The sequence below is a fragment of the Talaromyces marneffei genome, chromosome 5 (assembly GCF_009556855.1).
Source record: "Talaromyces marneffei chromosome 5, complete sequence".
NCBI classification, from domain to species: domain Eukaryota; kingdom Fungi; phylum Ascomycota; class Eurotiomycetes; order Eurotiales; family Trichocomaceae; genus Talaromyces; species Talaromyces marneffei.
Genome location: NC_072352.1, coordinates 999,102 through 1,014,011, shown reverse-complemented (window position 1 = coordinate 1,014,011; position 14,910 = coordinate 999,102). Strand labels below are relative to the sequence as shown.

At 45.9% G+C, this 14,910-nt stretch overlaps 4 protein-coding genes across 4 annotated transcripts; 3 read left to right on the top strand and 1 right to left on the bottom strand.

The window, feature by feature from the left end:
* Window positions 1-1,889: 1,889 nt before the first annotated feature.
* On the top strand, window positions 1,890-3,476 carry EYB26_006685 (uncharacterized protein; the record flags this gene model as incomplete). Its single annotated transcript, XM_054265961.1, has 2 exons — window positions 1,890-2,317; window positions 2,375-3,476. 2 exons carry the CDS (start codon window positions 1,890-1,892, stop codon window positions 3,474-3,476), a joined length of 1,530 nt encoding a protein of 509 aa, XP_054121936.1.
* A 2,061-nt stretch (window positions 3,477-5,537) lies between these two features.
* EYB26_006684 (uncharacterized protein) lies at window positions 5,538-6,558 on the top strand (the record flags this gene model as incomplete). Its single annotated transcript, XM_054265960.1, has 3 exons — window positions 5,538-5,796; window positions 5,880-5,957; window positions 6,017-6,558. The coding sequence occupies 3 exons, from the start codon at window positions 5,538-5,540 to the stop codon at window positions 6,556-6,558; spliced, it is 879 nt and encodes a 292-aa protein (XP_054121935.1).
* A 326-nt stretch (window positions 6,559-6,884) lies between these two features.
* EYB26_006683 (uncharacterized protein) lies at window positions 6,885-10,034 on the bottom strand (the record flags this gene model as incomplete). The annotated part of the gene is made up of 1 exon (XM_054265959.1): window positions 6,885-10,034. The coding sequence occupies one exon, from the start codon at window positions 10,032-10,034 to the stop codon at window positions 6,885-6,887; it is 3,150 nt and encodes a 1,049-aa protein (XP_054121934.1).
* A 1,984-nt stretch (window positions 10,035-12,018) lies between these two features.
* EYB26_006682 (uncharacterized protein) lies at window positions 12,019-13,620 on the top strand (the record flags this gene model as incomplete). Its single annotated transcript, XM_054265958.1, has 2 exons — window positions 12,019-13,367; window positions 13,431-13,620. The coding sequence occupies 2 exons, from the start codon at window positions 12,019-12,021 to the stop codon at window positions 13,618-13,620; spliced, it is 1,539 nt and encodes a 512-aa protein (XP_054121933.1).
* Window positions 13,621-14,910: the final 1,290 nt, after the last annotated feature.

Here is a 14,910-nt window from a genome sequence, read left to right as displayed (position 1 = left end):
CAACGAGTGGAGATACGGACCGCGGGACTACGTTTATCCGCACCATGTAGCAACTGAATCAGGCAAGTACTGTACTTGCACGGAATTCGCATTCAGCGACCCCGTAGTAACTAGCAACAAACCGATGATGATGATGATGCAGACTGCAAGTCTCACCCATGCAGGAGTACGGCAGCATGTGCCATGCCAATTTACAATTTGTGTTGGGTTGCTGACTTGGGGTCTGATTAACTACTCGCAGGATGTATTTATACGCACGAAGAGACTGCCTCTCGGGTTTACTATGTACCCGGTCGGTACTCTGTTGAGACGAGACCGTTTATTGTCCCGAGCCATCCTTGTAGTACACTACAGGTACAACACCCGCCATCCTTGATGTAGTGAGATTTGCACCACCGAGCCTGACTGCGACAGGACTCATGCTAGTTATATACTCTAGTTACATACGGAGAACTCCGTAGTCAAGGAGCAGTGCTGGTCTGGGCATCATAGCCAACAGTGCCAACACCCTGCCAAACCGCTCGAATGGAGTAGGCAATACGTATTACGCGCGGGTCAAGGTTGCAGACCGCGGCGAAATCCCGCTGTAAATTACGTATAGCGCGGTAATACCGAGGGAGTACCTCGAATAGGAAAATACTTATCGACGACGTGCAGCTTTCTCCACCCGCGACTATCAGCCAGTTTCACGCTTTCTCTCTTTTCGCCGTGCTGCTCCCCTTTCATATCCACATTGTCCAGCATCCATTACCCATTCTTGTACACTGTATACACTGTGCGGAGTACGCACTACGCACTCGTTAACAAGTCAATTCTTTCCTGACCTTCGCGATTCCCGGCTATTCCGTTTCGAGGTGCCACTGCAGCTGCTGCACGCCAGGGACCGATCGATCACTCACTCGAGCACCCATTTGCCAGCGAGCATTGAAATATCAAATTGCTTTAGTACAGCAGCCAGGCCAGATAGCAAATCAGGCAGAGAAACTGCCTACTGAGGGACATGCCGTCGCCGCCCGCCAAGCAGGAGCTTCCCTTTCTTTCACGGTACTTGCCTGACGTCGTCTTAGTACTTACCACTTCTTACTACTGCTGCCACCTCTCGCATCTGTTGGCGTCCGGTGTCTAGTATCTGCTCTAGTCTACGCTGCCCCGATCTGTCTTAGACTACCACCAAAAAAAGAGATCCTCGCCCAATTACCTTTCTACGTCCTTTTTCTCCGCCTTGGGACGATCTCAATGGCATTCTTTCTTTGATAATCATCATCTGGACCTGCTTCTTTCTCTTTCCTTTCTGTCTCCCCCTTCATAAGTGCGGAACGATCCTCACTTTGCGCAAGCGCTACCAAATACCAACCGATATCAACCCTCACACATCCCTTCCGTTGATCGATTGAACAAATCAAAACAAGGGCACCAAGAAGGAACAAAAGGACGGATCTATATAATAAGAGCATATACCGATGTTTCGCCTATAAATTGCATTCTGTCGTTCCTTCCCACCCCGGCCCCTCGGGCATGCCAATCGTTATCCGTCATAATAACCAACAACCACCACCACATCCACCCTGGCAGTTCTCGGGCTTCGAGAAGGCGTTGGCCCGGATGGACCTCTGCTCGCACCTTCTTACGCTGTAGATCGGCTTATTGATGACCACGACGACCACGCATTGCGGTACTACAACGACCGGTTAATCGAGGAGGAGACGGACGAGGGGGTAGGAGTGACAAGGGGGTGGAATAGTCGAGAGGCAAAAGAATATATGACTTCGGTCGCAGAGAAGATACAAACGGCGAGTCGATTGGGGTGGGAGCACGTTACGCCTCATGAGGGCTCATTCGTCTTCACAGCTCCCCCCTCCTCTTCCCCTTCTACATCCATGGACGCAGAGATGGACATCCCCCTCTTCTTCCGCGTGTCTACCATGGCCGCTCTTTCGACCAGCACACTGCTTCCGCTAGACAATGTCATGAGCTTGGAAATGGGCAAGACTGCGCCGGGCTTTGATCCGATTAATATTCCTGACGTGGTCCGATTACGGTCCGAACAAGACTGTGACGAGGCCTTTGAATTGCTCATAGCGATCCTGCGCCAGCCAGAGTTGGGGTTATATATAAAACACATTGATATTCTCAGAGACACGCAATTTCATGGATGGTACAAGCCAACTGCCTACCAGAGATATGTCAGCGAAGAGGACGGATTGTTGCTACGGTTAGCTGTTCGAAATGCCGGATGGTACGGTGCAGACGAAGAGTTGATTCTCAATATGCTGCTGCAACGACAATTCGACCTTGATTTCTCCAGTGGCTTCCATTCGTGCGTACCGACCCAACGTTGCAGTTTTGATATGGATCATTTAGCTGACTTATATAGATCCCGTGCTCGAGGTGGTCGACATACTCGCGGCTCACACATGATTCAATCTTTGGCAGCTGTCCTCATGTCCGTTTGTCCTAACCTAGACTCTCTAAAAATGCGCCCAATAGGCCGATTCATGAAAGAAGGCTACCCACCGCTACCACTCGAACAATTCCTATTACATTCTACCAGCATTTTTAATTCCGTGTTTCTCCAAAGATTACGGCGCGTCGACTTGCTCCACACCGACGATGCCCTTGATAACGACCCATTATACTTCAACCAATACGACCTATTATACCATATGTCGCTTTTTCACCAATTACCTTGCATCCAACACATTTGCGTTGGCGGGATGGAAATCGACCAGAACGGTCGTGAAGATATCGCCCCATTGTCGTCCAATCTCGATCACATCGAGCTGCTTCATTCTGTTCTACCAACGATGTTCCTCTGTTCGATCATCGCGTCCTCCAAAATACTCCGACATTTCACACACTCTGTCGGTGGACGAGCCACTCAAGACACGGGCAATTGGCACATGGCATTTCCCGCGATCTTCAGGGCGTTACTGGTCCATCGCGAATCATTAGAATCGCTCAACCTCGACACAGACGCGGACTACTCGGATGAACTAGAACGAGAAGAATTCGAAGAATATCTCCGCGACGAGACACAGGAAGCAGTCATCGATGAGACAGAAGAAGAACGCAAGGCGTTTATCAATCAGAAATCGGTCGTTCAACTCGTCTTTACACAAATGGGATGTCTGCGAAATTTTACAGCGTTGCGAAGACTGAGCATTGGCGTGCGGTGTCTTTTTCAAATGGCGAACGGCACCACCAGTGACTTTACCTCCTCCAGCATACCTCTCGCCGACGTCCTTCCCCCGAATTTAGAATCCCTATCGATCCGCGGCTACCAACCTGGTATAAACCCATACTATGACACTCATATACATGACCTATTTCAAAAGTTTGTTGCTGGACAACTCGGCTCATTGAAAGAAATACATGGAATTAGCGAATATATACCGAATTCGGCGACGGTGCATCTTGATGATGTTGAGAGCCACCCGGAATTAGTGTGGATTGATCAACGGGACGCCATTGTATAGTCCTCCACGCCTCGCATACCTCGATCAAAGACGATCGCAACCATCATAATCATCTTGGACCATCCACCTGATCATACATCTGATCCCAGTCCCATCACACTTCATCACATCCTTGATCATATAATTGATCAGATTCCTTGTGGATCTCATTGTTTTCTTACGACTAGATATACCCATTTTGTGTACCGAAATAGAGCTGCATTGTGTATTTTTCACCTCCACCTTTTACCTTATTCCATCTCCTGATGGAAAAATCATTTTTGGGATCTTTTCTAGCAGGATAGAATTCCATGACTCAAAGTCAATGTACGAATACATACATTTGAACAATTAACAAGTTATCAAACTTCATCCAGTCATATTCTTTAATCAGTGAGCTTTAGATAATAACATGATATACAGAACGATGGCCACATCACCATCCTCGTCGCCCTCTGAGGAGGTCGTCGTTTGCTTTATTTTCAGTCTTGTCGTGTACGAACCCTCTGTTGTCTATGCGGCTCATCCTTTGAGTTGTCGTCGCCAACGTCCTCGTTGTCCTCTTCGTAGTTGTCATCTTAGCCCTAGCAGTCTTGTTCTACTTTCTTTTTCATCTGTTTTGGACTTGGATGGTCTCCTTTCTTCCCAGTAATAGAAGCACATGCCCTTCTTCTCACTCTCCTTCTCGCCTTCCCCGTATTTCCTCCATCCTCTTTCTTTGCTTCCGTGTCTTGTTCTTCTTCCTCATTCATCCCCTACTACGCCTTCTTCGGCAAAATACCGCTTTCTTTTTCGGTTATTGAGGATAGACGAGGATGAATGGACGGGTGGATTAATTGAACTGCTATTTTGCTGGTATTTGTGTTTACATAGGTAGGCAGAACGCCACTATATCACTACGTATGGGGGTTTTACCAATATCCAAGAGTTACATGGGCTAGGATTATGAGCCAGTATCACAAACAGATCGAATATCGTACCTAGGCAGCCATGATGCATCTAATCTAAATCGCACAACGGGGTTCCTACAAGAGCACGCAAGCAGACGATTCAATGGATTGCATGGACTCCGGGGACCTAGATTGATCACCGAGCACAGATCCCGATCGCTATCTATGCAGATCATTTCTGGAGCTTCCTTACAGATCGGCTGTCATGCTAGGGAGGCAGAGAAAAGGCTTTCCGCATTCGGTAGGTAGGTCTAGACTTTGCGTACTTAGTAGCCCTACGCTATGCTATGTCTGTACATAAAATTACGGTACTAGAAGAATGTTGAATTGTGTCGGTTTGAGATATGTTTCTTTTCAGGAAGAGTTGTCGCTGAGCGAAATCATATGCATAGTGACTGCTTGGCACATTTAGCGCAACTACGGTGGACGAAGAGATGATGTTGTTAGGCAATAATTCGGTATGACTGAGGTCCTTAGCATTGTATTAGGCCGGCGGCTTGTCACTAATAATATAGCACTTTTGTTTGTATCATTTAGCTGGGTATTGAGAGTAACTTGTTTCCCCCGTTCGACGGCCTTAGGGCTTGCCGTGCTGTTGCCCTAGGTACTGTACTGTGTGATGCATGCTTGATGCATTTGTGTACCTGCAGTCGACTTCAGATTCTCGGAGCGTAGTCGGTGCTTCTATTGACTGGTGTCACCGTTGAGGATACTTCTACATGTACGTCGCTTAGTTACTAAAGAAGTTAATGGGCTGACACCGGCAGTCGGTACTTTTGTTGGCCGATTTCTCTCGTTGATGTTGATTGACTGACATTTGTCGGGCGTCGGGGATAAGATGATTTAGGACTGTACTTTGATTCGTCTTATGGCCCGGAGATAAGTAATCTTAGCTTAGTTGATTGGAAGTCTGCCAGAAGTGGGTCTATACGTCTTACAGAGTATACGAAGGAGCAGGGGCTTTGCGGAGTAAGCTGAATCAGGCCATGTTTACATGTTCAGCCATCTGAAATATAAAAGAGAGTATGACGTGGTACTTCGCCTCTGGCGATATCTCATCAAACATATACGCTTGCGAAACCCTTGATTGAGCGTGTTAGAACAAGCCACGAGGGGTAACAAATACAACAAGATGGCATCGCGCAGTGGCTTCATTATCAAGCAAGCGGGTATCCCCGGCAGTCTGGTGCTTGGTGTTGCTGCAGCCGGTGGTCTTTACACAGCTTATTCATATATGCAGAGCTCGACATCTTCTCAGCCTCGAAAGATTTTTGGAAGTGGAATGGCAGGTAGTCTTACATTGCAACAAATAGAGGATATCAATCATAACACGAAGAGATTATGCTTCGCTTTTCCAAATGCCCAGGATGAGACTGGACTGACGGTCGTTTGTAAGTAGCACCATTTCGATTATTGATATGATTTGATTCAGGTACGAGCTCTTGGATTGTGAATTCTAACTAACGTACCTCAGCATCCGTATTGACCTTGTCATGGCCCAAGGGAAGCCTGACACCCGCCATTCGACCATATACACCAGTGAGCAATCTTTGTATGTCTAGGTCACTAGTGATTCGCTTAACTAGCCACATACTAATTTAGTTAATACAGCAAAATCAGGCTTTATTGACCTCATGGTCAAAAAGTACCCCGGCGGCAAAGTCAGCACACACCTACATTCCCTACAGCCAGGCGACTCCCTCTTCTTCGCATTCGGCATAAAGGCATTTTCCTGGATTCCCAACAAACACGACCACATAACTCTCATAGCCGGAGGTGCTGGCATCACCCCGCTCTATCAACTTATCCAAGGAGTTTTGAACAACCCGGAAGATCGCACGAAGTTGACACTAATCTTTGGAGTGAATACTGAGCGCGACCTTCTTTTACGCGAGGAGTTTGAGAGTTATGCGAAGAGATTCCCTGATCAATTTAAGATTGTCTATACAGTCTCGAAGCCTGAGGAGGGGTCTACCGTCAGAAAGGGGCATGTTACGAAAGAGCTCTTGAAGGAGGTGTTACCTGCTCGCACGGATAAAGTGTTTGTTTGCGGACCTCCTGCGATGGAGAGCGCATTGACTGGGAAAGGATGGGGAGAATCAGGTATCCTGGGGGAGTTGGGATATAAAAAGGACCAGATTTTCAAGTTTTGATTCATTTCTATGTCTACTATCATTGTAAATACTCCTCTCCATTGGTAGATGTACACCATTGATGAACCGTATATATATTAGTCTGTGATTTGTACACTAACTACTGATACTACTACCTAGGTAGTATGCTCCTGGAAAAATTTAGACCATCAGAATCATAAAGAAATAGTAAACATTTTATCAAAATGTACTATTGACTATTAACATGTTGTCCATCTATTACAAGCTGATCGCATCGTCATATATACTTATAAACCAATATCTATAAATAGAATCACAAAAAATGAACGCCGAAATAAAAGTATGCATAACAAAATGAGAGAAATCTAAAACTCATTGACATGTTCCATGATCCGCCCATTCTTGAGCTCCCTCACGGTCAAGTCAACCTCCTTCCCCTTCCCACTAACGTCTTTCTCATTTACAACAGTAACACCCCCTGAAGACGAAGGAGCAGGCGAAGGCGACACGCCATTCAAACTTCCAGGCTTAGAAGAATTCTCAAGCTGGTCACGCGTAGTCAAAAACTCCTCTCCAAATGGATAAGTAGTCGGCTTTCGCTCAACTGGTTCTGAGCTAGCGAACTGCCATAGTCTCTGAGTGAAACCCTTACCGAGCGCTTCAATAGGTGGAGTGAGTATGGGCAGCACTGCGAAGAGGGTGCCATAGCAGACAATTGCAGTAACCAATGTACAAAGCCAGTACGGATAACCATGTGAGAACATGGAAATCATAGCCCATGAGCCAACAGACCACATAACAAAACCGTGAATCAGGTAAATACTGAAAATGTGAGGGAACAGCCACTGCAACACTTTGACAGAAAGCATCTTTTGCAATGTTGGCGAAATCTCGACGACGCCCTGCATGGTAATCGTCGCCAAAAACGCGTTCAGACGAGGGATAAAGTAGTCCGGATATGGGGCCGAGTTTTCCTGGGCCAAACTGTTACCTGTCTTTGGGTCTGGGTGCCATCCGTATTCGATTTGTGCGTAATTGATTCCGTTATGCTGTGTAACGAGATCGATACTGAAAGCTCCAATTGCTGTACAGGCCATGAGAATGAGAACGGGCCAATATAACCATGGTCTGGGGTAGAGCCATTTCTGTTTGTATTTGTAGGTGAGGTCTAGATCCGCGAGGAGGATACCGACGTAGTAATAACTGCCCCATGAGAGAGCGTACCAGTGCATGATTGTGCAGAAAAAATAAAAGGAAAATCTCTTCCAGGGTGTCTTAATCTGTCGGATCATGATTAGACCAAGCAAAGTTTGCCATGCACCCTGCAGCTGTACGGGAATTGTCCATAGTACACCAGTGCTGTAGTTGGTTGTAATCATGGGAGCTGCGTTCGGAATCAGGAAAGCGAGCTGAATGATTTCCGAGATGAAAGTGCCCGGGTTTAGAGTAATAGCTGTAAAAGGCCAGTCTGACCAAGTAACGGAAGGGAGATATTCAAGCCAGTTGAGCGCACCAGCATCCATAAGGAAGTATTCCAAAAACGCAATGGAAGCAACAGGTGTCAATAGACGGAAAGGTCGTGCAACAATTTTCTGAGCCATATTGTCTAGCTTTCCGGTACGGATATAGTTTGATGACAAGAACCGAGTCGAAATCATCAAGAAAGGTCCAATCCAGAGCGGGTCAAGGAAGTAGGTGGCAAACGTCTTTCGGGCAATGGTCTCACTTTGATAATGGGGAGAGTTTCCGGGCATAATGACAGCACCGAAGTAGGTCAAACCAAAGTGATTGACCGTCACTAGAAGGGCACTGATAGAGATAAAACCTGCTAGGTAGTCGACACGGGGTGGCTTTGCAGAAGCTGCAGCAGCACCAGCCGCGGGTTTGCCATCTTTACCGGCTTCGCCGGGTTTTGTCTGTTCATCTTTCGCGACAGGAACAGCCTCGGTCTTGACGACTTCTTTATTCTTCTCAGAATTGTCTTCAACTTTCGTAACGCCGGTTGCCTGTACCTCCTGGCCTGGAGTGGTAGAATAGTCCACTATAGAACCGGTGTGCAGAGAAGGTGCCCGGGAAGCAGCACGAGATGTTACTCGAGACGATTCAACTTGAATAGTACCATTTATGCTAACCGGATAAGCAAAGGAGTTTCCAGCCATGTTTGATAATGAAGGTCGACGAGAGACAGCGGGACTTTGATATTGAGGAAGAGGAGTCTGACTGCCCTTGTATGGAGGCAACGTGTTGAACGACTCATTTCGATGGATATTAGGGTGCTCATTATTGTGAGATACCGGTGAATTACTTCCAGTATCGGCAGAGTCACGGTTGGTTTGTGAGTCTCGGTCCATAGATGCAGTTGAGGGAGGTGGTGCATCAAAGGATCTAGGCTTGGGAGGATCTCGTTCATGAACACCCAGGAAGATCATCAATTTATGCCAGGTGAACCGTCGCCAGAGAGTTTTGCCAGTAAGAACCAAAAAGACGGCGGCAAAAACGATATCGATAATGAGTGGTGCCCATCTGATTCTGTACGGAGGCTGATACTGTTTCCAAGGATCTAAGCTTTCAGGCTCAAAATGTGAGGACCCGCGCAAGGATAGATCATTCATGTTGCAGGCTTTTTGTGTAGAGCATCTCTGGTCATAAGCAGTGCGTGTGGTCTCGTTCCAAGTAGAAGAGTTAAAGAACAGCCTGGTATACCCAATATTTGCCAGGTTTGTAGAAATGGGTGGACCCTGGGAAGTGTACTTGTTTCCTGTAGACCAATGCTGAAACTTCAACGGTGCCGGTGTCGATGGTATGCTGGAATTGACAGAAGTATTGTAGCTCGTTCTCAGTACATCACCAATGTAATAGTTGATCGAATCACGAGTCCAGTCAACACGGTACTCGGTATACATCCATGGATTCAAGCCTTCTGCAGTGAGATTGGTGAAATTCCTGCCGAGCCACGTGTTGGCAAATTGCCCGCGCATGAGCATATCGACCCAAGACTGATTGCGGTTGTCGGTGTTCATGACATCTATCTGCCAGCTCTCGGTCTGATTATGAACTAGATTCATGGAGATCACAGAACCTAGACTCCATTGTCGTGCAGGTCGAAGAGTGGTGCGGAAGGAGCCGAAAAAGATGTCCTGGCGCGAAGTACGTATACTCGAACCAACAACAAGATGCTCTTTCTCCGGTGGATGGCAAGAAAGTTCCAAGCTTGTGAGGTTTTTAGCAGTGACATCTCGGGTGATTTGGACATTGTCCACTGCCGCACCCATGCGGTACATATTATTCCAACCGCGGTCATAGCGATGTTCGAATTCTTCAACCACGAAATCTGAAGGAATTGAGCTGGATTCATTGAAATAGACGATTGTTGAGTCTGTGAAATATAGATCTGCATTTTCATCGTAGAATCCGCAGCCACAATCCTCCACATTAGTAGTGATCGTAGCACCTTGAGCAGTCTTTAGCACCACGAGGAAAGCGAATAGGAGACCTCGCCATGCTGAAGGAAACATTGTCTTCCTGCACAATGTGCCAAGATACTATGTGCTCAGCAGTATGAGGTATCGACAAAGAAAGAAGAAAGAAAGAAAAAAATGAAAGAGACAAAGCAGCAACGACAGATTCCCGCTCTGACTCGTATGCTGTGCTGCTCGGAATTGTGTAAAGAAAACCCCGAACCTCAGAAACCAATAGGTTATACGGTGGCACGAGGAACAACTCCGAGATTTAATTAGGAAGGTGAAATACCAATCTATCCGTGTGTGAGAATGCAACGGACCGGCAGCCAAAACTTGCTCGTTGATCGGCAGAGAAAGAGGAGTCTTATGGTAAGCCGTGAAACGCTACCTTAGGGCGATGCTCTCAAGTAACAAAGTCAAGACTTGTAGCTTATTTTTGACAAGGAGATAGAACAAGTGGCCGAAGGTCATGTCGCAATTGGCCGGACATACAAGGATCCTGATGTTATCTCGCAATATCAACAATAATCAATATTACTGCTAGTAATGGACCGATACGAACAAACAATTGATACCTTCCAAAAATAATTTACTATCAGTAAGTTAATTTAATTAACTGATTGCTTATCTTCTGACGTAAAAGTCTAAACGATCCAACAGTGGGCCGCTTGATCGGCAGTGATCCAACTGTAAGTCTGTAACCCGTCACTTTTTTAGCACCATCGTGCCTGTAGATCACAAATCTTAGCTATAACAAGCGACCAAAGTCATCAAGACTGGCTTGGCAAGGACCAGAGCCCTTGAGATCCTGGCCTATTGTTTCTTTTTCCAGTTTATTTCATAATCGCGCAACTTCATAGTTAACTACACGTAGCTGGTTCGGAAAAAAGTGGAAGCATGGGACTCCGGATTGAACCATGCTGCATTGCATTGCATTGCATCACATTCTCAGTTGCAGATTATTTTGGAAGTTAAAAAGGAGAAAAAGAAATTCTATACACGTCGGAGCTCGGCTACCATCGCCACCTAGTGGGTACACGCTTTGATAACCAGGAACAAGACACGAGACTAAAACATTACTGTCCTGAAAAGAAATACGTCGTATTTTGGTGCGCCCCGCGGCTCATAGACTGGCCCCATTGCCGGGTGGAAGTATTGCCTGTTTAGGAAATGGGTACAATCAGCTGCCGATACTAGCCCTAAATCTGTCTGGCGGCGTCACCGATCAGGTTATACCAGCCAAGACAACAAGCAAACACCGATGAAATGGGGTATGTACTACTACATGTGTATATTCGACCCGCGAGAAGAACAGATAGAGCATAGATAGTAAGCTCAGTGTTGGAACCACGACGGAAATGGGTGGATTGGTCCCCTCGATGCGTTCTAGTTTGATGTTAATCTTTATGCATTTCGGTGATTGCACAACAATGGGACTGAGTTAGGTATGATACTATTACCCAAGACAGGGATGATTATATTCAAGCTTCAGAGTAGATTAAGAAGATTACCTGCTTAATGCAGCGGCGGCCCAGTATCAACACATGGGTCAGAGTCTTATCGATCAGCTTGTTAAACTTCTGGAGGTGATTTTTGTACGTAGTCTGTATCTGTGCGTGCGGTCGTATGGTAATTCTTATTCGTCAATCATGATTCTTTTGGCAACTTCGGCGCTTTTCGATGTTTCTGGGATCATCGCGCAACGTTGCATGCCAATTGGTCCTCGAAATATTTCCGCCAGCGGTCTTGAAAGATTGAAACTTTGTTACTCGAGTGTATGACTGGGGTCTTTGTGGGTGCAAGGCTAATACTTGCTGAGGAGGATTAAATACATACGTAGAAAAGCGTTGTGCTAAGGTAGTTGACTAGGATCTAAGTAGACTGCAATCTTTCGTTAGCTTAGACTTGTTGTAGAAAACTTATAATTTTCTCTCTCAATTCTTCTCTTCATGCACTTGCCGACTTGCTTTCTTTTTTCAATCCATGATTGTATGACAATCTTTGTCACATTAACAACTCAGTGTCAATACCTGTAAACATGGAGAAACAGGTTGACGTTGAGGTTAATGCATTGCAGACCCCGGTTGAATCAATTCGGTCGTCTGAAAGACGCAGCAATGTGCAGAGTGGCCTAAAAAAGGTCTACCAAGATGTCGCATGGGCATTCACGACTACATCAGACGGTGTCCAAGACTGGACGCCGTTCGTTCTTGTTTTGTCGTATTTCGTCTTCTCCACCACCATTTACATGAATGCCACATCCGGAATCAACGAAGTTTTTTGGTTTATTTACTTGATGACCAACACATACATTGCAACAGCCACTGTTATAGAGTCTATTTCTGCTCTAGGAAACTTTCAAGATGCCAAAAGAGCTGTGGACAAGGTTTCCAAGAAGAACTGGGTGTTTCCTACAGCAGAAAATAAACTTCCAAAGCTTGACATTATTGTTGTAGCTTATTTACCAAACGAGCAAGATATCGTCATGGACCGTCTGAAATACCTTCTAGAAGAGATTGTCTACCCTCGGGACAGATACCGAGTCAACCTGCTATACAACACACCTTACGCCATTCAACCTCTGGAATCTGAACTTTTTGCCTTGGCGGATGAATACCCCAAAAACATGCGGGTTGTTAAGGTGCCAGGCTCAAAATCCAAAGCCGACAACATCAACTACTATTGCAACGTGATACAGACCGATGCCGACATTTCGGCCATTTTTGACTGTGACCACTACCCACACCCATACGCCCCCAAATGGGCAATGGAGCAATTTGCCAAAGACAAAGAATTGGACATTGTCCAGGGTCGCTGTGTGGTGCTCAATGCTACCGACAACTTCCTTACCTCAATGATCGCCATTGAATTCGACAAAATCTACGCAGTTTCCCACCCTGGTCGCTCTGCCATGTTTCATTTTGGTCTCTTCTGTGGTTCAAACGGCTACTGGCGTACCTCGCTCCTGCGAGAGTTAAAAATGGACGACTCCATGCTTACAGAAGATATTGACTCCGCTCTTCGTGCCTTTGGCCACGGAGCAAAAGCAGTACACGACATTAACGTGACTTCCTTTGAGCTTGCACCTGTCACATTCTCTGCATTCTGGAAACAGCGTCTGAGATGGTCCCAAGGGTGGATACAGGCTAGTATGCGCCATGTTCACCTAGTGTGGAGTCGGTCGCGAGAGGGCAAACACCGCTCCATGCGCCAACGTTTTGGAATCTTCTCGTTACTATTTGTTCGAGAAATCAGTTACTATCTCATTACTCAGTATCTCTGTCTTGTGCTGAGTGTGGTTATAACCGAGTTCCCCAAGAGCGGCGACGATTTGTACAAGCTCCTCTTCTTCCAATATCCAATTGCCTGGTGGCTCTTCATTTTCAGGTATGTTACAAGCTTTCTTTGCGCTGAATTTTCCATAACTGGAGCTAATACATCCCGGGACAGTCTCCTTGCGCTTGTTGGCACACTCTGGGTCACATTCCACTTCCGATCTGAATTTTGTCGTTGGTACACAATCCCAATATTTGCGGCCACATATCTTCCACAGCTCGTACTCACTGCGGTCATTGGTCTCTTCGGCCATGCACGTCAAGTGAGTAAGTACGTTAAGTGGAACCCGACTCCACGCAACTGAGGTCGTATTGCCGGATGATCTGAGAACGTTAGGTATTGATGCCGCTTCTATGAGGCTATGATTTTAGTGTAGATCTTTTCAGCCGGTTCTTAATTTGCATTTTACGTATATAGACATTACAACCGAATTACATACGGATACATTAATTTTTTCATGTGAAATCTGACTGTAAGCATGATAGGGGCTCAGAATACGAGAATTCCATGTAACATCGGGAGCCTCATAGATAAGAGTTCCTGAAGATCCTCGGTCCGTCTTGGTATCTCGACTGCAGGAAATCCCATTGCATGTGGGTCACTTTTGAATATTGATTAAATACTTTTATCTTGAAGCTACAGAGTACTCCGTACACAAGGGTAATTCAGCTGAAAAGGAATGTGAGTGTCAATAATATTCAATAATTAGTCCAGCCACGATCACAACAGGATCTTGGCATACGCCACGCATCTCAAGAGTCGGAGTTCTGATTTCGTATGACAAACTGATACAATCAAAGTGATGAACAAGAGTGTTAATAAAGGGATTTGGCTTAAGACTCAAGTTGCACTCAATCTTATCTGTCATGCGCACTAATGTCTCTAGACTAATTGTTAAGTGTCAGTTGGTCGGTGGCGTCTGCAACCCTGAAGGATCAAAACCCCTGACACCCTAGTCGGTATGCCGATCAGATATAGCATACTGCGAGTACTCTGTCTGTAATAGCAACAAAAGTAACAGCAGAAGAAAGATCCTTAGAACTTCTCAAATTCCGCTTGGGGCCGAAAGGATCAATGTGCATAGTTCAGCCTTAAATTAAGCAATTGTTTCATCAAACAAGCCCGTTTCCCGCCGCCACATTCGATAAGTTGCTAATCCGCAGTGCATGAGTAATTCATCCAGGTCGACAGCTGCTGGACAACAGCCGGACCAGTAGTGTCAACATGGTAGGGGTCTTTTGCTACAGGAAACAAATACAACAATAGACGGAAACGGATCAAGATCATTCTCGAGTAGGCGAAGGTCTGAATACCGTACATGATTATCGAGACTTTTGAAACCATCTGCAGATCAATCTCTTTGGCATTAGGCAATGAGATAACACATTGCACAATCGAGTCGAATAAAGAAGATGCAAGAGTTGTCACAAATAAGCCTAGAGCAATCAACAAATAAACAATAAACAATACGCCCACGTTGCTTTTGACGTTGTACTCCGTATATTGTGTAACTTGAGCAAAATCGTATCATTTGTGCGGATATTTTGTCCAGCCTTCAATAACCGCAGAAGGCCCCTGTAAAAAACGTACTACT